The 22,636-nt window shown below is 36.3% G+C and overlaps 1 protein-coding gene across 1 annotated transcript in view; it reads left to right on the forward strand.

Annotated features, from left to right (window-relative positions):
- The first annotated feature begins 21,556 nt into the window (after positions 1–21,556).
- LOC131075844 (uncharacterized) overlaps positions 21,557–22,636 on the forward strand; it is a 32,204-nt gene continuing 31,124 nt past the window's right edge. The window contains exons 1-3 of the mRNA XM_059212502.1: positions 21,557–21,698; positions 21,927–22,225; positions 22,311–22,362. Coding sequence (XP_059068485.1) covers positions 21,557–21,698; positions 21,927–22,225; positions 22,311–22,362 — 493 coding nt within the window. The remainder of the gene's footprint in view (positions 21,699–21,926; positions 22,226–22,310; positions 22,363–22,636) is intronic.

Consider the following 22,636-nt stretch of genomic DNA (forward strand, 5'->3'; position numbering starts at 1 on the left):
TAGGTTACAGGGTAACTCAATCCAACCAATTGAATTATGTTGCTAGTTCTTGCATTCATGCTACATATCAGATGCTGAGGAATAATGTGAAGTATGATTTATGTGAATGGATGAGGAGTGAGTTGATTTTAAACCTTGGTAAGATTAAAGGAATCAAGAAAGGTACTTTTAGATATGGAAACTTGATTGTTTGTTTAATGTGTTACTTCCTAAATGAGCTACTTGGTCTAGGGAAGAAGCATTGGGCTCATTACATACCAGTAGGTATGCAGATCAAGGAAGCAATCACTGGTCTTGGTATCGACAGAGATGAGAAACTTTGGGGGTATTTTAAGACATTTCAAGAAAACATGAGGCAAAGGGAGAAAATTTCAAAGAACATTGTTGAGAAGTATTCCACTGATATCTATTTCATGGTAAAAACTAATGAAACTCTTATGGAAGAAATTGAACCTAGGCAAATCTAGATTACTGAGCTTGGATATGAGGTGGGTGATAGCATTTTTGAACTCTATACAAATATGTTGTTAGATACCCCATTAGATGATAAAACACAACATTTTGGTACAACAAGAGAGAAGACTCTTGAAGTGAAAACCAATTTTAACAGGAAGAGAAGAGAGAAGAAAATAGAAAAGATGTCTGCATATGTACAAGATGTGATTTATAAGATAGACACTCAACTAGGTTCTATATCCAAACATGTAGCTAAACCAGTAGAGGTTGGTACTACAGAAATGAAGAAGCCACAAGTTGACATTTCCCCTATCCCTTTTGATTCTAATTCTGAGGATAATGAACCTCTGGCTTTCAGAAGGGTACAAAGGAAGAATATGGTAAAACCACGGGTAGTGTAGAAGAAGGTAGAGCCTAGGAAGAGCCTTGTTAGAAAGGAAACTAAGCCTATTGTACCTCCACCACCGACAAGGAAGCCTAGATGCAAAAGAGGAAACAAGTCACAGGGGAAACCACAAGCAAAAATAAGAAAGGTGATGATACTGGAACCGGTAGGACCACAATGACCTGTGTTGAGCTTATTGATGAAATTACAAAAGATGGAATATTGAAAAATGTATCAAAGTATTATAAAGATTTAGAAGTGAATGAGTAAAATGAATTAGAAGAGGCTATTTTGTTGTATATAGACATTTATAAGAAATCCTTAATTTAAATCTTGAAGGAGATACCTTTATCCTTGTATAATAAGCTTGAGGCTAGGAGACTTGATGCTATCAAGAGAGATAGGGAGATCAAAGAAGTTGTACTTTTGGAATTGTGTGGTGCTGTAAATAATGAAGAAATGAAAATATGTATAGACACTGCAAATAGGACAGTTTTCAGTAGCCAATCCTGACAGATTAGCCTTATGATGGGAGAGTAAATGAGGTGATAAATGAGACAAGTAAGGGATGGACCAAATTCTTTCATAAAAACCCAGACTTTCTCACATCTCAAGAAGAATTTGCAAGGGCAACATCTTCCACCATTCCTGGCAAATCAAAAGGGAAGGGTATTTTGGGCAATTCAACTCCAATTTTGACACAACCAACAATAACTATAGATATTCAGACACAACTGACAACTAAGGCAAGTGTACAGTCTGTATGGACACAGAGCATTTTTTAGAAAGGCAATGTATAAGACACTGGAAATAGTATGGATAATACTCCATCAATGGTAACCGACACTGCACCCAGTGGTGAAGCCACCAGTGCAAAAGAGGTTGAGATGGACAAGGTAAAAGAAACTGAGTCCATACCGGCAGGTAAAACTGACTCCCTGACAAAGGTTTTGGCAATTGACACTTCTTAGGTTGAGAAGAAATCAGTCTCTGAGATGAGTCCAACTGAATTAATGATGATGGCTACTCAAAAATTACTGAAGGAAGGTACTACAAATAAAGATTAATAGATCAATCAGTCTCAGTATTGCATAGACTAATACCCGACTATTAGATTGAAGATGGAGCAAGCCCTTCTGATAAGCTCAAGACTCTAACAAAGCATATATCTAACAATTTTCAATCTCTAAGGCAGATTGCAGATTGACAAACTTTGGATAATTTCACTCTAGAAAAAAGAACAACTTTTGATAAGATTATAGAAACAGAGAAGAATAAAATTAAGGACAAACTTCTTCCTATTGAGGTTTGTTTAAAACAATGTACAAATATCTACAGAGTGTGTTGTAAATAGAAAGTCTTACAGCTAATGTAGATAGAAGATTGAAGGAGTTATATGATAAGATGGCTAAAATTGCGAATTCTTTTGATGGATTGACTGCATTGACTACATTTGTTTATGGACAAATTTCGTCCTTGGAAAACCAAATTTTTTCTTTTGAGAAGGAGAGAGATAAAATCATGTGAAGAGCAGGAAATCTAAGAGGATTGGTAAGTCCTAGACTAGATTAATTGGGTGTTCATAAGAAAGAGTACATGGACATGATAGCTAAACCGACACTGACAAATATCCAAGAGAAGGAAATAGTTGCCCACTTACTAAGTGGACTTGCATCTATTTCAAATACTTTCAAATCTGACTGGGATACATATCTTCAGTTATTGCAAAAGGCATACCCGGAAATCTTGAAGATGACTAAGCTCTAGTGAAACTAACAGTATTTCTTTTATTCTTTCAATTCTTTCACTGTTCTTTGGATTTAATTTCAAAGGGGGAGTATGCATATATGTGAAAAATATCAGAGAAACACATTGGAAGGATATAAGATGGAGTGTATTGCTCAGGGGGAGCATACTGATAGGGAATCCATTTTTCACATGAGTATTGTCATCAATGCCAAAGGGGGAGATTATTGGCAATTGACACTCATTGGATTCATTTTGTTGTCATTGATGGCAACAAGATCTAATGGAAGTCATAAACCAGAACTAGGAAGCATATACTGGCAGATACCGGCTTTGGAGCATTCAGGGCTACACCGGCATGGACACTGACACCGACTATTGGTATTTTGATAATGTTTAAGTTGTGATTGTCATTGATGGACACACACTTATTCTATGTATGAGATATTCTCCACTGGTAATATGTGTTGTGTTGTACACACTGGTATTATATGCCATTGTATGTATAGTGTTTGTTTGCAGAAGATGCTTACCGGTCATAGCAGTATGAAGACCTTGAAGTGGTATGAAGACCTCATAGCAGTATGAAGACCTCAAGTGGAATGAGGACCCCTACAAGTAGTTAATATTTTTGATTGGATTATTATGTTCTAGTTTTCCAATCTTTATTCATTAACCAGTAATCAGTATACTGTGCTAAACCGGTATAATTGTAAAGTGTGATGAGTTATCATCCACCAACACTTTAGCGGTGTTTTTGTGTCATGTTACCAAATATTTCTAGATGCACTGTACCTAGGAAATTGTAGACTAATCTTATTGGACCAACATGAAATCAGATTCCTATATGAGGACATCATATCTAGGGTTTTAAAAAGTTGATATGTGCGAAGTATTGGAGAGCAGAATAGGTCTGTGCGATATAGGTATCTCACTACAGAGATTGTGAGTGCAAAGGATAGAAGATTGAAGTAATGCTTCAATGCATTAACAAAGAACTATCAAGGATCTAATCAAGCATTTTGTGCTACTTTCTAGATCATTTACTTGTTGATTACTAATCTCTTCGACAAGTTTGAAACCCTTAACCAGGTAGGCCAGCCAATCCTATTGTAAATCCTCTAACAAGGTGGTTCATAGTTGTGGATTTGAAATCCTTTAATAGGGTAGTCTTTAATAGGACTTATCTCCTAACAGAGATCTGGATTCATAATAGGATTTGTTCTGGTGAAGAACAGTGTAAGGCCTTAACTGGTCTGGTTACTATTTTGTAGATAGTTGACTTGTGAGTTTTACTCACCATGGTTTTTCCCATTTGGATTTCCACGTCAAAATATCTTGTGTTATGGTGATTGTGCTCTTATGGGTGAATGCTCTATTTTCTATTTGGCTTGTTTATGTTTTAACTAGTTTGCTGTTTAAACTACTACACTAGTTTGCTGAAAAATTGTTTAAGAGTTTGGTTAAATTATTAGGCATACTAATTCATCCCCCATCTTAGTATTCATCAATTGGTATGAAAGTCAACCTTTCTATAAGTCTAACCACTTGGAAGGAGATATGGGGGAATACAGCATGAGGGAACTCAGTCACCATCTGACTGAGTCTGAGAGAGCATATGATGAACTCAAGATCAAGTATAAAGCCTCTTTAGCCAAGAGAAGAGAACTTGTTGAGCAATTGATGGAATTTACTGAAAAAATAGCTCTTCTGGTGAAGCAGACATGGAGGCCCTAGTCAAAGAAGTGGATAAATTAAATGAATCCAAAACTAACCAAAGGAGGAGTTGGAAGGATTGACTATCAGGATGAGCCAGGAGCTATAAAATAGAAGAAAAGTTGAAGATTTAGTGAAGGACAAGGAGCATGAGATCTCTAAGTTGAAATAAGAGATTGGTACCATCACCACTCAAGAGGGTAATGAAGAGAAAGAATAAATACATGCAGACCTCAATGCTACTATCTCTCAAAATGAAACCTTGATGAAAACCAATGATGCTCTTTCCAAGGAACTTGCTGAATCAAAGGAGATACTTGCAAAGTTCAACCGAAGTGCTGCTAAACTGGAACAAAAACTGGAATTAGTGAAGCCATCAAAGGATACCATTGGACTGGGTTTCTTTGTATATGAGGAAGGTGAAATCTCTAGAGCCAAGAGTAATGTACCAAAAGATAAACTGGTACCTAAGATCAATAGCAAGAGCAAAGGTAAGAGAAAGTTTAAACCTGTATGCTTCAATTGTCATAAGGAAGGACATACTGCCAATGTAGGAATAAGGCTTACAATAATTTTCCTTACATGCAAAACAATGTTGCTAGAACTAGTAGATTTAATGGTCACTATTATGCATGCAACAAGTTTGGGCATAGAGCTTTTGAGTGCAAGTTGGTTATGAACAACTTTGGAAGTTATGCACCAAGATCTAAAGGAGTTGTCCTAGAACCTCCTATGAACCGGAACCCAAACTGGTATAGAACCTATGACCACTGGTCAAATGGTTATGGAGAGGAAAATAGTTGGAGAGAAACCTGTTTGATCTATCATGGTAGCGGTCACACTATTGCAACATGCAGAAAGAAGAATGGAAGTGTGAACACCAGACCATGGAGAACACCTGGTATGGTATGCTATCATTGCAACAAACTGAGACACACTGGCAAAGCATGCAGACTAAGAAAGAATCCATCAGGAGACATACCGGTCAACTCAAAAGGAAAGGTTGATGTTGAAACTATTTAGGCGGATATGGAGAAAACATGGAAAAAGAAATCGGAAAAGAAGCCACAAGATGTACCAGTTTCTGCACCCAGTGAGGAGACCCCTAAACCAACAAACTAAGCTTCAAAAAGATTAGGGGTAACATATCGGTAACAATGTTTCAAACCCCTAGAGTATATCAGTAAAGTATCTTTATTGGTAATGGTTACCTATCGACCGACAGAAGAAACGAAGTGGTAAAAGGAAAAGTTAGGGTTTGTGCCCTAACAGTGATGCATTTATTATGGTAGGTAGGAGCATATTTAAAAGTGACTTTTGTCATCATTTTTACTTACCTATTTTCAAAGAAGAATTTTTCTAGCTTGAGCAGAGAAACAAGAGTGATTCATCTTGCATTCAAAAGAATTCAGGAAGATATCTTGCACAAGATTTTGTAGTCATTTAGAGTGGAGGTCAAAGTGGTAAAACAAGCTTTTAGAGAAGTGTGTTGCATTCGACATTGGTGTACCCTAGTTTGAATTCGACATTTGTGAACCCTAGTTTGGAATATAAAGGTATTTTTTGTTGAATCACTCTCATCATTTGGAATTATCTAGATATGACTTCTACATCTAAACTCCCTTCTAGTTCTATCGAACTTGAGGAGAGATCTGAGTTTCTTAGGAAGAAGGTGAAATATAATGCCCTATCTCAAATTCTCGCTAGAGTCATTGTTGAAGGGGATGTTTTAGGATATATTGATTACAAACTAGAAGACCTAGGGTCTCTAGTGATTCACTCTCAGCTGAGTATGTTCTATGGAGATGATAAGAATATTAAACCTGAGTACAACGTAATTGAGAAGAAGAAATTTCACAATGCAGTATATTTTCTCAAGGAATTTACAAAAGAACATATTAGGATTATTCTAAGTAGGGTTCATGGTGATAAGATGTACCTTGAGCTAACCCATGATATTACATCGGAGGCAATTCATTCCGTGACCAGTTTTTGGAATGTTGGGGAAGTCCCCTTTCTTCGCAAGATCACCAAAACCAAAGTAACAGAGCTCACCGGTTTTATGAGCAACCAATAGGCAATGACTGTAAACATCATAAAAGATGAGTTGGTGAAATATGTATGCATGGTAATCAGGTATAGAGTATTCTCTTCTAGCAGAATGAATTTTATTCCTACAACTGTGGTGCATGCCGCTTATAGGATGATCAAGGAGAATGCAGAATGTGACTTATGTACCTACATGCAAAAACAACTCATGGAGAACCTAAAGTCCATCAAAGTGGACAAAACACTGAGGTTTAAGTTCGGTCAACTGCTTGTCGGTTTTTTTTTCTATTTTCAAGGATATTTTCTAGGAGTTGGTGATGTTCAATGGTTGAGTGACCTACTGGTTTTTAGACAAATAAAGGAGAGTCTGCAAGTAGTGGGATCTGCGTATCCAGAGACTCTAAATAGGTATTTTGATGAGTTCAGACTAAAGATGAACTAGAGAATGAGAATATCTAATGATCTGGTTAAAAAATATGAAGATGATATCTATTTCACAATCAAAATAGATCATTGCATAATGCAAGCAGTTGAGCCCAAAGAAGATGAAGTTGAGCCTATGGGCTATGAAGTGGAAAATGATATATTCATAGGGTATGCCTCTACCCTACTTGCTTCACCATTGGATCCAAAGAAGAAGACGACTGATACTTACTCTGAGAGGATCAAATCTATTGAAGTACCAAAGCAGAAAAAGAGTAAAGCAGTGCCATCAACATCGATACCGGTTAGATCTGCTGCCAATCCAAGAGTGACCAAGAGGTCACCAGCCAAAAAGAAATTGGAGGCTATTCTGCCAAAGGTATTCGAAAGGAAGAGAAAAACCAGGAATAACTCACCAAATTCAAAAGACACTGAACCAAAGGTAGAAATGAAGAAGACAAGGCAATCAAGCAAGAAGACGAAGTCAACCGATAATGTACCAGCAACATTTGCACCAGTAAATATACATGTTGCTTCTTACCAGCCTATGACACATTTTCAAAGAATTATGAAGAATATTAAAAGAAAAGTACTTGATGATCTAAAAGACTATTTTGATGATCTTAGCGATAGTGAAAATGAAGAAGTAGAGCTAGAGGTCATTAAATATTTGTGTGATAATGGTCGGTCTCTGATTGACATTAAATATGTTGTTCCTAATTCTTTATATAATTATTTAGATAATAAATGGCGCATTGTCATTGAAAAGGAGCAAGAAATTAGGGAAGAAATTTTTGCCCAATATTTTCCTGATGCCTCTAATTTAGAATTGTTTGAGATTTTTAATTGGTACAAAGGCATCTTTTTTATGCAAAGAAGAAGACTTCAACTACTCAGAGGCAAAACCTCTGAAGTGGAAAAAGACACCCATCTGCAGGTTAAAGCAACTGTAAAAATGCCAAAAGTATATGAAGCTAATCGGCTAGCTAAGCAAGAGCCTAACCTATTCACAGCCAAACCGGATGCAATCTTCGACAGTCTGGGTGAAAGAATAGCAGAACAAAATGACCCTATTGATGTTGATGCACTAGATGTTGAGAACACCACTCCAAAGAAGGAGAAAGCTGAAGAGGAGAGAGTGGAGAAAGAAAAAGATGAGAAAGAAGCAAAAGAGAAATAGGAAAAAGAGAAACTAGAAAAAGAAAAAGAGAAAGAGAAACTGGTAAAAGAGAAAGTGGAGAAAGAAAAACAAGAGAAAGAGCAAGTGGAGAAAGTGAGACAAGAGAAAGAGAGAGCAGAGAAGGAAGAAGAGAAGAAGAAGGAAGAGGAGAAGAAGAAGGAAGATGAGAAGAAGAAGGAAGATAAGAAGAAGGAAGAAGAGAAGAAGAAGGAAGAAGAAGAGAAGAAGAAGGAGGAAGAAGAGAAGAAAAAGGAAGAAGAGAAAAAGAGGGAGGAAGAGTAGAAGAAAGAAGAAGAGAAGAAGAGAGTGGAAGAGAAGAAAGAGAAGGTCGCCAAGGTAGCCCAGGAAAAAGAAGAAGAGGAGAAGAAAAGACAAGAGGAGATCAAGGCAAAGGAAGGAGGATAGACTCCTAAGGCAACCAGAGATCAAGCCAAGCAGGTTGATCCCACCAGTCCCATTGATTTGACTCTTGCCTATCTTACTCAATCGGTTGATGAAAGTGAGCTACTGAGGAGCATTAAACTAGCTTAGGTTAGATTGGAAGAACCAAGGAAAAATAAAGAACAGGATGTCATTCAATTTGTTGTTGACACTCTTTCCAATCTAATCCCCGGTACTAACCTTCCCAGTACCGATTCCTCGCTGGCCAAGTTAAAACTTCTTTGCATAGTAGTAGATGTTGCCCAGGTTTCTACAGAGAAGAAGCATAAAAAAGCTCTAAAACTTTAATTAGTAAAGAAAATGGATGTAGATAGAGAAAATTACTTAAGAAGAAGGATGATATAAGTTTAGCTATGGGTGAAGGTAACCTACTCTTAAGCAAAATCTGCCAACCTCACCTATTTTGTGATGATGCTCTGAAAAAGAAGAGTCAACTCCAATCGGAGTTACAAAATTATATCGACAAATTCAAATTGCCATATGATTTGTTCATAGTGTATGGATAGACTGTTCACACTCACCAACATTAGATTGCAAAGATTGAACTAGAGATCTACAAGCAGACTCAATATTTGCAGGAGCTCTAGTTGCTTCTATTACCAAAATTGTAGATTCTTCAGAAGTGCTTCCTGAACTTGGAGGCTATTACTATAACATAGGAGATGAGCACTATCGATGCAATGGAAGAATTAGCCTTCCAAATGAAGACCAAGAGTGAAATCGCTGCCTCACTTCTTGATTCATGGTCTTCAGACATGAAGAATTTTCTGAAAAACTTTAAATCTCTTTTTGAGAAGTTTTACTCTTTATTGTCATGAACATATACTTTGTTTTTAAGTTATGCAATATAACCCTGGTAAATTTTAGTGAAAAAGGGAGTGTTTTCATTACTTTGTCATTGTTGGAAAAGGGGGATTAGTATTGAAAACTTCATGCACATATTTATAATTTTTGCAAAGGGAGTAGTGTATATGCTTAGGGGGAGTACTTTTGATTATGACAATTGTTTTTGTTTTGTGAGCACTTAGATGTCAAAATTTTCCTAAGTGTTTCCCTCAATGTCAAAGGGGGAGATTGTTGGTATTTTGATATTGTTTAAGTTGTGATTGTCATTAATGGACACGCACTTATTTTATGTATGAGTTATTCTCCACCGTTAATATGTGTTGTTTTGTTAACACCAGTATTATATGCCATTGTATGTATAGTCTTTGTTTGTAGAAGAGTATTGGTTTTTTGCAGAAGATGCTTACCATTCGTAGTGGTATGAAGACCTCGAAGTGGTATGAAGACCTCATAGCAGTATGAAGACCTCAAGGGGTATGAAGACCTCAAGTGGAATGAGGACCCCTAGCGGTAGTTAATGTTTTTCATCGGAACATTGTGTTCTAGTTTTCCAGTCTTTATTCGTTAATCGGTATTTGGTATACTATGCTAAACCGGAATAATTGTAAAGTGTAATGAGTTATCATCCACTGAGACTTTAGCGGTGTTTCTGTGTCATGTTACCAAATATGTCTAGATGCACTGTGCCTAGGAAATTGTAGTCTAATCTTATTGGACCCACATGAAATCAAATTCCTATATGAGGACATCATGTCTAGGGTTTTAAAAAGTTGATATGTGCAAAGTATTGGAGAGCAGATTAGGTCTGTGCGATATAGGTATCTCACTATAGAGATGGTGAGTGCAAAGAATAGAAGACTGAAGTAATCCTACAATGCATTAACAGAGAACTGTCAAGGATCTAATCAAGCATTTTGTGCTACTTTCTAGATCATTTACTTATTGATTACTAATCTCTTTGACAAGTTTGAAACCCTTAACCAGGTAGGCCCAGCCAAGCCTATTGTAAATCCTCTAACAAGGTGGTTCACAGTTGTGGATCTAAAATCCTTTAACAGGGTAGTCTTTAACAAGAATTATCTCCCAACAAAGATCTGGATTCCTAACAGGATCTGTTCTGGTGAAGAACAGTGTAAGGCCTTAACTGGTCTAGTTACTATTCTACAGATAGTTGACTTGTGAGTTTTACTCACCATGGTTTTTCCCATTTAGATTTCCACATCAAAATATCTTGTGTTATGGTGATTGTGCTTTTGTGGGTGAATGCTCTATTTTCTATTTCTCTTGTTTATGTTTTAACTAGTTTGTTGTTTAAACTACTACACCAGTCTACTAAAAAATTGTTTAAGAGTTTGATTAAGTTCTTAAGCATACTAATTCACCCCCCCCCCCCTCTTAATATTCATCACTGACATCAATACTTCATTGGAGGCCGACATCAAGGAGGATTTACTTTATAAATTATTTTGTAATTATTTTCAAGGCTGACATTGAATATATTTGTAAATGTATTGTAAGCCAACATAAGGCATATCATTTGTAATAGGTATATAGGTCAGTCTACTACGTTATTTTTGCAATGAAGGGAGATATGAAATGTTTGGATATAGGAGAATATAGAAAAATTGTATGATGCAAAATATATGTTTGAAGATCATGTTTTATGTGAATGTTATATCATGCAATGATCTATAGATAGCTTGGAAAGAATTCTTGGAGGAGAAGTAATACCAGTATAGGGTTTATGAACCGGTATAGAGTAGAGCCAGAACTAGAACTCTATCTGGCATAGTAGATGCATTCTTGAGTTCATTTTTAGTAATTTACTTTAGTAGAAAGCTTGTAGTCAGTGAGGCTCTTTAGTGATGAGCAGTATGCTCTAGGAAATGTGCCTTCTTGCATGTGCAAGCCCCTATTATATGTAATATATTTTCATATAGCCAGTGAATTGATATTGTGGGTCTCAAATTCCATCGTGGTATTTCCTCATTTAGGTTTTCCATGTATAAATTTTGTGTTTACCGGTTTATATATGCATGGTATAAAAGGATAAAAACTGTTCATACCGACAGAACATTGATTCACCCCCCCTCCCCTCTTAGTGTTCTTGGATCCCAATAGTTCTAAGCTCATTAATTGTAGTAGCCTTCATCTTATAAGTCAATGGAAAAGCTTGCAGTACTTTAGAAACTATTTCATCTTCGCTCAAAGATCCACCACAACATTGAATTCCCAAAACAATCTCATTAACTCTCTCCATAAAAATAGTAATCCTTTCATCTTCTTCCATTTTTAGATTTTCATACCTTACCCGGTAACCATCAAGTTTAGCATTTTTAATAGTAGGGTCACCTTCATTCAGAGTCTCCAATTTATCCCATATACCCTTTGCAGTTGATTTGTCAGTTAGTCCCATAATTTGTTGATCAGAAAGTGCACACAAAAGGGCTTCTCTAGCTCTACAATCATTCTCAAGCTCTTTATCCAGACCAGCTAGAGGAGGATTTCCAGATGCTAGATGAAATGATGTAACACCATTCTCAGTGATCTCCCAAATCTCCTTTCCAAAACATCTCAGATGAGTCTCCATTTGAATCTTTCATACCCTATAATTTGTTCCATCAAGCCTAGGAATTTCTCTCTAGAAAACAACAATAGATGAAGTAGATGAACTTGAACTACTAGATGCCATAGAATCTTCCTCAAGTGGTTAAGCTTCTATAGAGAGGACCAAGCTCTGATAACAATTGTTAGACAACTCAGATAACCAGAGGACAATTGAGAGGGGGGTGAATCAGTTGTCACCAGATTATAAAACTTTAAGCATTTAAATCTTTATTACCGGCACACATAAAATTAATACTAGAATGCATAAACCAAATACCCGAATGACTGATAAAGCATTTAAATATAAACATAAATCATAGAATAGTTACCATCCATCCATAACACATGACACCAAGATATGTATGTGGAAAACCTGGTAAAGGGAAAAACCACAATGGGAAGCCTACCCACAGTTAGATAATACTTGTGCAGTAAGTATGTGATTACAATATGAGGGGCTTGCACATGCAAGAAGGCCAATAGCCTAGAGTGCACTTCTCATCACAAAAAGGAGCCTCATTGACTACATAACCATCGAACTACAATCCAAAAAGAAGAGTGAACTGCAAGTATAGCATCTCCTATGCCTGAGTACATTTTCGGTTAAGCTTAATACCGGAGGCCTTAAACCTCTGTTACAAACCCAATTCAATCACCTATGATCGACCAAACCTTCTACATATGATTACAACATTATTTGCACACAGATCATCCCATAACCTTGACCTCTCAACCCATGATCTACAAAGAGATCTTACATCATATTTATACCAACCCGGGACCTAAACAATTAGGTCGGCCACCTAAAAGATAATACAATAAATTCATAACATAAACCCATAATCCAATGATGAACCAAGTTGGCTTAGGCCAAAAAAAATGTAAACCAATCATTAAATCCCGTCGGTAATGCATTGGGAACATCCTCTAACACGTTACAGAAATTGGTCCATAACCTAGATAACACCGGACCCGAAATAGGTTGCCATAAACCAAATCCAATACCACCGATGAACTGAAAGATGAACAAGATAACCAACAACATCCTAAAAGCCATCTAGAAGCCACACGAACACCACTTATCACATGCATCAAAACCCTTACCGGTGACCAAAAGGATTACGAGAATAAATGATAGCTCCTAAGTCATTAAATCCCAAACCAACTGATCGTGATACATATTTGAATAGCATGAATGACAGATCCAAACCAACTCCACAAACCAAAGCATACCAGATCCTACTGGATCAATATCATAATCAACCACTCTACTGGAACCAATCAAAAACTGGTAAACAACCAAAACAACCGGTGTTGCCATCAATGACAAAACATCAATGTAACACATAATCAATTCCAAATTCCCAACACCTTGTTATTATAAAAGGACCCAACCAGTTTGGTTTGAACTTGCCTAGTTTTTCTCACTCTATTAGGTTCCTTTGATTCTCTTTGAGGACTATATCTCCCACCTCAAATTTTCTTGGACTTACTCCTTTGTTGTAGATTCTTCTTAGTTTGTTTTGATAGCCTTGCAAGTGAATCAAGGCACTCTGTCTCTTTTTATCTAACAGTTCTAGTTCTTGGAGTCTTGCAACTCTGTAGTCTTCCTCTGATATGATGTGTTTCAAGGAGACTCTTAGTAATGGTAATTCTATTTCAATTTGAAGAATAGATTATGAACCATAGACCAAGTTGTATGGTGCAACACCTGTAGTTGTGCAAATGCCTATTTTGTATGCCCATACTATGAGATTTAATTGTAGATGCCAGTCCTATCCTGCTTCATTGATAACTTTCTTTAGGATTTTTAGTATTGTTTTATTAGTTTCCTCTTCTTGACCATTACTTTGTGGGTAATAGGGAGTTGCAAATCTCTATTGTATCTTGAATTGATCACACAGTTCACGCATTTCTTGATTCTTGAACGGATGCACATGATCCATTACTATACACATTGGGACTCTATATCTATAGATGATATAGTTCAGCATGACTTTTTCTATTTTCTTACCAATGGTGTACGTTGGAGGGATTGCCTCAACCCACTTGGTAAAATACTCTATGGCAGTGAGAATGAACTTGTGTCCATTAGAATAAGTAGGATTAATTTTACCAACAAGATCTAGTCCCCACTAGGAGAACAACCATGGTGATGTGATAGGTTGAAGATCCCAAGAAGGTGCCTGAATAATATCTCCATGAATTTGGAACTATCTACATTTTTGTACATATTTGTAGGCATCCTTTTCCATAGTAGGCCAGTAATATCCAGTTCTTAGTAGTTTATTTTCTAGTGCCAGACCACTGGAATGTGCACCACAAATCTCGTCATGTACCTCTTTTAATGTAAGTTGCGCTTCTTCAAAATTTAGACATCGAAGAAGCATTCCATTTAGGCTCTTTATATACAATGTGTCAATAATGATGCCATGTCTAGATGCCTAACAAATGAGAGTTTTCCTTCGATTTCTTGATAAGTCAGGAGACATGTATTGTTCATATAAGTATATGTATATCTCATTATACAATAGGGATTCAGGACCCACAATTACACACACATATTCAGATGATGGAATCTCATATGCCAGTACCATCAATTACTCTACTAAGAACTTGAACTAAGTTTCATTGTTGGGCGTATCTAGGAGAGATAGTATTGTAGCCATTGCATCGGCTACCTTGTTTTGCATTCTTGGAATTTTCTCAAAAGTAGTGTGGCTGAAGTGCTGCTTGAAAGCTTATACCATCTTCTTATAAGGCATTAGTTTATCATATTTAGTGTTATAATTGTCATTGACTTGATTGATGATTAGCTGAGAATTACTATAAACTTGTAGCTCTGTTACCTTCCACTATATGGCAGTGCAAAGTCTTATGATGAGAGCCTCATATTTAGCTATATTATTTGTGCAGGAAAAGCTAATTCTAAATGACTTGGAAACTGAATCACCTTAAGGAGTGATAAAGATAATTTTGACACCTACTCCATGATTTGTGTAGGAACCACCAAAGTACAATTTCCAGCTAGTGGATGTGCCAATGTGAAGATCGACTCATTAGGAAAATCTATCAATAGAAAGTGACTATCTTGTAAAGGAGCTTTTGCCAATTGATTTGCTATAATCTAACCCTTGATCGTCTTTTTGTCCACATATTTTATGTCAAATTCACTCAAAATCATGACCCACTTGGCATGTCTTCCAATTAGTGTTTCTTTTCTTAGAAGGTACTTAAGAGGATCAATGTGTGCAATGAGTTGAACTTTGTGACTCAGTATATAGTGACTAAGCTTTTGGGATACAAAGATTACTACTAAACATACTCATTCTATGATAGTGTAGTTGAACTCATATCCAATAAGTGTTCTACTGATATAGCAGATGGCTCTTTCTTTCCCTTAGTCATCATGTTGTGCCAAGAGAGCTCCCAAGGATGAATATGTTTCTGATAGATACAACAGTAAAGGCTTTCTTGGAATTGGTGGAACTAGAACCGATGTTATCAAGAGATAATCTTTCAATATATGAAATACTTATTGGCACTAATATATCCACTTGAAGGTGACTCCTGTCTTCAATAAGTGTTAGAATGGGTGGCACTTTTCATCTAGTTGTGCAATAAATCTTCTTATTGATTGTAATATTCCTTTCAATCCCCTTAACTGCTTGAGTGTGGATGGTGTTGGAATTTCAAGAATTTTTTTTACCTTTGTAGGATTCACCTCAATACCTCTGTTAGAAACAATGAAACCTGTTAGCACATATTTTGTGCTATTTCTTTCATTTTTTATATGTACATTTTCATGATAAGGGAATTTATTGTTGGATTGTATGTGCGGGAGGTATGCTGCAGTACCAGAAAAATCCTATTGTGACCTATTTTTCAGAATTGGACAAGTACCACTAAGGAATGCTAAGGGTTGGCACTAAATAGGAACTACATGAGGAAATTTCATCATGACAGTATTGGGTTCTAATAAGGCATTCTCGGGGCCTATGTGATAGTCTTTGTCATTTATTAGCATATATTAAGTTTCCATAAAAGGTTGCAAGTGCAAATGATATATGAAGAGGAGCTTGATTAGCATAATTGTCAGGTTTGAGTTATCAGCATAAGTTACCCCGACAAGACTGACTAGCATAAATAATGAAGGAACCTATCAGCATGACCTAGGCCGATCACTCTGAAGGAGAACCAAAAGGAAGTTTAGAAGAAGGGTTTCATCGGCATAACATTCACTATCAGAGGCATGAGAAAAGTATTGTGCCAATAGCCGATGAGGAAATTGGCATAACCTACACCAAGGAAGGAAAATACGAAGTGGATGTTTTGAAGTTATCAGGACATCGAAAAACATAAGAAAAAGCTATCTTGATACCCGATAGGGTAAATATCATGGTGAGTGGAAATGAGGTCTCATCGGGATAGCCTGCACTGAAAGAAGTGACTAAAAGAGCAACAAGGTGAAGTCATCTAGATGACATCGGCTCTTTGGAGGAAGACATTTTCTGCTACGCCGATACCCAATGAGAATCTGAAATGTTTATCAGGAAGGAGACCTCATCGGGGAAGCATAAGCAGGCTAGAGCCCGATATCATCGAGTCATGGGAGAAACATAGGAAGGTTGTCCCGACACTTGACAAGTTTTGCAACACGATGAACAAGAGGGAGGATTCATCGGGGAATCATATGCCAATAAACCAAAGAGGTAAAAAGAAGTGCAAGCATGAGGTAAATGTCATCAGGTCATCAAAGAAACATAAAATGAGTTGTTTCAATACTCGATAAAGTGACCTGATGTAAAAAATGATATACAAATTACTAAGGAGGATTCATCTAATTAACTTTTCACTATCGGAGGAACATATTTGGAGCTATGCCGAAACCCAACAGGCAGAATGCCACGGAGGAATACAAGGAGGGTATATTGGAATGACATACGTCGATGTGACATAAAGGTGAAAGTAGAACATAGCCAAGAGGTGAAGTGTTCAGTGAGACTTATGCCCACCAAAAGGATGGGTGGTGCCAACTAATTGAATTATCAAAAAAGTTATGCCAATTAGCCATTGCAAAATCTGATTGCAAATGGATCGACCCGCCATTATTAAATGCAGAGAACAGGTAGATTGGTGTTTGCACAAGGAAAATCATAGCAGGATTTCAATTGAGTAAATGCTTCTAATCATTCAAATCCATATATGAAGAGTCAGTACAAGGATTTTGCATAGCAATTTGAAGCTAACAGAAAGATTGAAGCAGTGTTAAACTATGGAGAATCAAACTACATAAATCTTGAAGGATTCAAATATGGGGGATTCTAGTTCCAAGGGTAAGAGGAAGGTCATAGAGCTTTCTAAAAATGCTTTGAAGAAGTCTAAAGGTGGAGAAGGTGCGCAAAAACAAAAGTTGAACTAGGATATGATTGACCAAATGAGCTCACGAGGAGCCAAATACAAGAGATCTAAAACAAATTTGCCCATCTGTGGCTAGCTAGAGGAAGACTTCAAGGAAGTTGGTGATATCTAGACTAGAATTAGAAGTCATGAGTTGATCTTGTATAATTATTCAAGGAGGAATAAGCCGACCCCAATCTCAAACCTGTGGACAATTGGATTGGGTAAACTTGTGGTTCCAAACATCTTTGTGAATGTGAAGTTGATGAAAACAATGGCTTGGGCTTACAATGCCACAAAAAGATGTATTCAATTTCCAAATGGCAAAGCATCCATCCACCTTTTAATGGCCACCATTCAAGAGGTCTTTGGTCTTGGTCCCAAATTTGATGTGCCTCTATGTTTTGAAAAAATAGAAGAAGAGTATACAAAGATGGACATTATGGGTGGAATTTGGCCATACATAAGGCTGAGAAAGGAAAATTGATAGATGAAGATTGGCCCCCATTTGATATCAACATTTTTTAGGCACTATACATGTGTACAAGTGGTAGGAGTTGAAGTTTCGGATGTGGCTTGGGTAGGACCTTTGGTACTAGCTGCTGACACACAGATGAATGAGCTGAGACAATTCGACTATGCTACTTATATTGTTGAGAAGAGGCATGAGGGTTTCTTAAGCATCATAATAACCTTGATAAATCTTTTATGTTTTATTTGTTGTTAATGCATATTGCCTTATTTTTTGGATGACTTAGGGGATTGTGGCCCAAGGAATTAAAGTTGAATGTTCACGGTAAGGACGAACAAGAGCAACTTGTACAATTATGGCTGTCACTATGGGATTCTCTGTTCATGCGATCCCACTATATCAAATTTGAAGAATTCTTTGTGTAACCTTTATATAGAGCTTTTGGAGTCTCTTTTGATGGGTCATTTTAAGAGGGAATCAAACGATTCCTTAAACCCCATGAGCACAGGGATACTAGGGTAAATCACAATTGGGGTGACTGGTATGTATGCTAGGATTTCACGTATGTTAGAGTTTTTGGATTCGAGGGAGATCCTTATGTGCTACAAAAGAATGCATCTGATAGAATTGCCTACCTATAAATTGTAAGGCAAATGAGTTTCTCAAATGCCATGCATTTTTGGGGTGCACACAAGCTAGTTTTCTTGCCCGAGACTTTACATTTTGGTAATTTCACTATTGTGTCTACAAAGGCATATGAAATAATTGATAAGAGGTTAATAGAAGATTATAACCTCTATGAGCATACAAGCCAAAAGAATTATGACCTGGAGGGTTATATCCACTACAGCAGAAAAAAGAAAAATCTTGGTGATTGTTTTCATGAGCACGTTGAAGCCTGGGATATTTTTCAGGAATAAGGAATTTGATGAGGCTATGAAGATCATTAAGGATGTGAACCAGAAAATGGAAGAAAAAAGGAAAAGATTGAAGGAGATGGGAGAAGAAGAAGAAGAAGCTGAGAGTGAGTCAGGTGAGAACGAGGCTATTTCCAGATTCAGGAGGCCTAAGAGGGAGGAGGAGCCTGAAGCACAGGACATAAGTGTTGCAAGAATGAATAGAGATGTAGATGTTAGGTTAGAGGAGCATAGTTCATTTGTGTTTGATGATAGTTCATCAAATCAAATGAATTTAAATCTTTTCTTATATCATTTCAAAAGAAAAAGACTAAGAGAAGCAATGCCTGATATAACACCAAATAATGAGGCAGAGATGCTTAGGAAACTGAAGGCTGATATTGATGCAAAAGTAGAAGGCATGAATCCTCAAAGGGGAAGGAAACTCCTTGTAGAGGCAAGAATTATCCTCTTTCCAAGCTGGGATCTTAGTGCATCCTTTATTTTTGACAGCCTATTGCATTCAAAGAAGAAGGATTTCAAGTTAGACATCCAAGGCGTGAATGACATTTTTATTGGATCAAGATATGATCTAGATGATGAAGCAATGCATTTGTGGTCCCCTTATTCCCCAAATAAGAGACCAAAGATCATAGATTCAAACAAGGCTTTTGGACACATAATGAAGTTGAAGGTCGGTGAGGTTGATCCCATGGTCATGACAAATATGGGAGTGGATATTTGAAGACAGAATAAAGAACAGATGAAGATACTGATGAAAGAAATAGGAAAATACAAAGCCTTGTACGATGAAATTTTGAGAAGTAGGGGCTAACCTATACCCCAGATAGCAGATGAATCCAAGTTGAGAAAGAAATGTGAAGTATTGCATAGGGAAAATAAAAAATTGAAGGAAAGAATGCAAAGCATAAGAACAGACACAACATGTGTCTTATTGACTAAACAATTTGAAAATATACAAATGATACTGGAGGAATTATGGACTGTCTATCAAAGAAACATGGATAACATGATGTCACACTAGAAGATCCTTGACAAGTTAAACTTACTACTACAAGATCAAACATTGAGTGATAAGAGGGTCAATCAGGTCAGAAAACTAATTGATACTCATTAAGGATGCACAACAGAATTGAAAACTGAATATGAGGAATGTAAAGGGAATGTTAATCATGGATTTCTAAGTGTGGTGGATGATACAAGGGTTATGAAGAATAAGCATCAGTAGATCACCGAATGCAGATCTCTACTCAGTTTAGCCCCTAGCATTGCTTGTGAGGATGCATTGGACATGAATGAAATAGGGGAACAAATTGAAGGTTTTGTTATAGTAGAGGTAGCGGTCAGAGACATCACTTTCAATGCCTTCACGTATAAAGATGAAGGATATCTTTGGCATATCCAGAAATGTGGTCAATGGTTGGATGGAAGGAATTAGTCTTTGTCATTGTAATGTTTTTTTTAGTTATAGTAGTTAAGAGTGGTAGTTAGGATTTTATTAGTCTAAGTTTGTCCTAATGAAAGGGTGTGTCCTTTCACCCATATCTTTTGAGTTACATATATATAGAGAGTCATATTGTATCCTAAAAAGGAGATCATCGATTACTTTCAGGATTGTCTATTGGAACCAGTAGTGTTATGTAAGGCAGGTCTATAGAAATGAAAATCCATTTTGTGCGAGCAAGTGTATCATGAAGTATCTATGAGTCTGCAGTTTTGTACACCCATTGTTGCAGGAAATTAATATGTAAGAGTTGTTGTTTTCATCTTCAGATCGTTTCATGTTATATGATGTTGATGGTTCAAAATCTTTTGGATAAATCTGAATAAGGTTTGTTGCAATGTTTTATCATTTGTTGTTATAAAGGTAACATAATCATTTTTGTTGTTTTTATAGCATACATTGAAGTCATTGTGGTGATAGTCTTGTTTCTTCAAACTGTCTCCAAAAATTACAAATATTTATCCATTTCGTGATATTTAAATTGTCAGATAAGGCACTGGTTTGTTATTGGTTTCCTGTGAGTAAATTAAGTGTGCACAAAATCCTCACCAAAGAAATACATTACTAGTTTTTACTTGCCTTGTTCTTTCATAACTCTAAGTTCAAACAACATTCTGTTATAACTTTTATTCATATTCAATTATACTCAAATTTTCAAATTAAAACAAGTTAAAAGATTATCAATTAAGCATAGTTGCAAGAAATTATTTTCAAGTCCTTTAAACAACTATGTTCAATAATTTAAATTTATTATAAAGAAATCTCTTTATGCTTTGGAGATTAGGGTATACCCACCTAGGTTTAGTGGAGCCTAAAGTGTAGAGGAATTTGGTCTTCGACCATTCATGTTCATTGGCCAAGGCTGATTGGATCAGTTAGAGATTTGGCAAGCCCTTTTGATTCCCAATCTGTGTTTTTGGGAACCAACTGATTGGTGACTTTGTTGGCGAGTTGTAATAAGAAGTATTTAGAATTTCTAGTGGTTTTGCTTCAAACTCTGCTAGAGGAAGGAGCCCAGAAGATTAATAAAAGTATTATTCCTCTTAGGAGGCGGTGACTCTACATTTAATATATGAGTATTAATTGGTATGTTGAGAAAGTTAGAGAAACCCCTAGGAATTTGTCAATAATATTTATGCAGGGGAGAAGATCTTTGCACAAGGGACAAGATAATCTTGTCCAGTTGAGTCTAAAGAAAAGAAACAAAGAAAAGAAATCAGTATCAAATATGGCATTTAGGGGTTATAAGAAGTTTCCTTGTAGAGAGGATGGTTCTCCATCTGGTGATAAATTTGAAAATCTAGAAGAAAATCCTTTTTATAACTTAAATACAAAAGATAATGAAGGTGGTCATGATGAAACCCTGAGTACTGAGGAATAGGAGGATAGGTAGTTGGATGAAATTATTTTTAGAATGGCTAACTTAAATGGAGATGAATCTAAAATGGCAAAGGTTCTTAAGAGACAACCAGATTGGGTATTGCAGAAACTCAGATTAGAAAGAGATGCCATTCAAATCCCTAAGTCAAACAAGGTTGAAGAAGAGAAGGGAAAAGGTGAAGCAAGTAGACTAACAACCCCTAGGTATAGTCCCCCTCACATGAGAAACTTGGAACAGCCATTTAAGGTCTATAATAATCTGGTGTCTAATGTTTTAGATAATAATTATGAAAAAATGGATAAATGAAAAAATACACCCTACCGTGAAAATAAAAACTGGTATAATTATAGACAATGCAATAATCATAATGGTGAAAGAAGAACTAACAGTGGGGAAATTACAGGTAACTGGAATAATAAAGATAGGACCAACAACGTAAGAAATAATGGAGGAAATCATGGTAATAATGGAAACTATGGCAACAATGGTAATGGGAACAACCGAAATGGAAATAACAACAATGGTAATAATGGAGGAAATGGAAATTATCAGATTAACAACTATGGTTGCAAACCACCTATGACCATTGAAAGGTATAAAAAGTTGGATTTGAGTGGGATAGTTGGATATCCAAATCAGATTGCAAATGATTTAAGGTCAGCTATTCCTAAATTCACGGGAAATGGAACTGATTCTGCACATGTAATAAATGTAAAAAATAGCATTGAAGAGTTTGAAATCCTTTATGAAGATGTTTTTATGAAACTATTTGTTCAATCTCTAACAGAGGATGCAGGAGAATGGTATAGGAATATTCCTGACAAATGCATTGGTAGTTGGTAGGAATTTGGAGAACATAATGATACTTCATTTGCATCTCATGAGTTGACTAGCATAAAGAAGAATTAGAATGAATCAGTCTATGAATTTAATAAGAGGTTTAATAAAGTACTTAATAGGATACCAAGAGATATTAGATCTATTGATTCATTTTTGGTTGATTTTTATTTAAGTGCTTTTGACAGTAAGACTCATCATGAGATCTTATCTCATAAACCTACTACCTTGCAGTAAGCTTTTCAAATAGCTACTACCATTGAAAATAATAGAAAG

The sequence above is a fragment of the Cryptomeria japonica genome, chromosome 10, assembly GCF_030272615.1.
Source record: "Cryptomeria japonica chromosome 10, Sugi_1.0, whole genome shotgun sequence".
Classification (NCBI taxonomy): domain Eukaryota; kingdom Viridiplantae; phylum Streptophyta; class Pinopsida; order Cupressales; family Cupressaceae; genus Cryptomeria; species Cryptomeria japonica.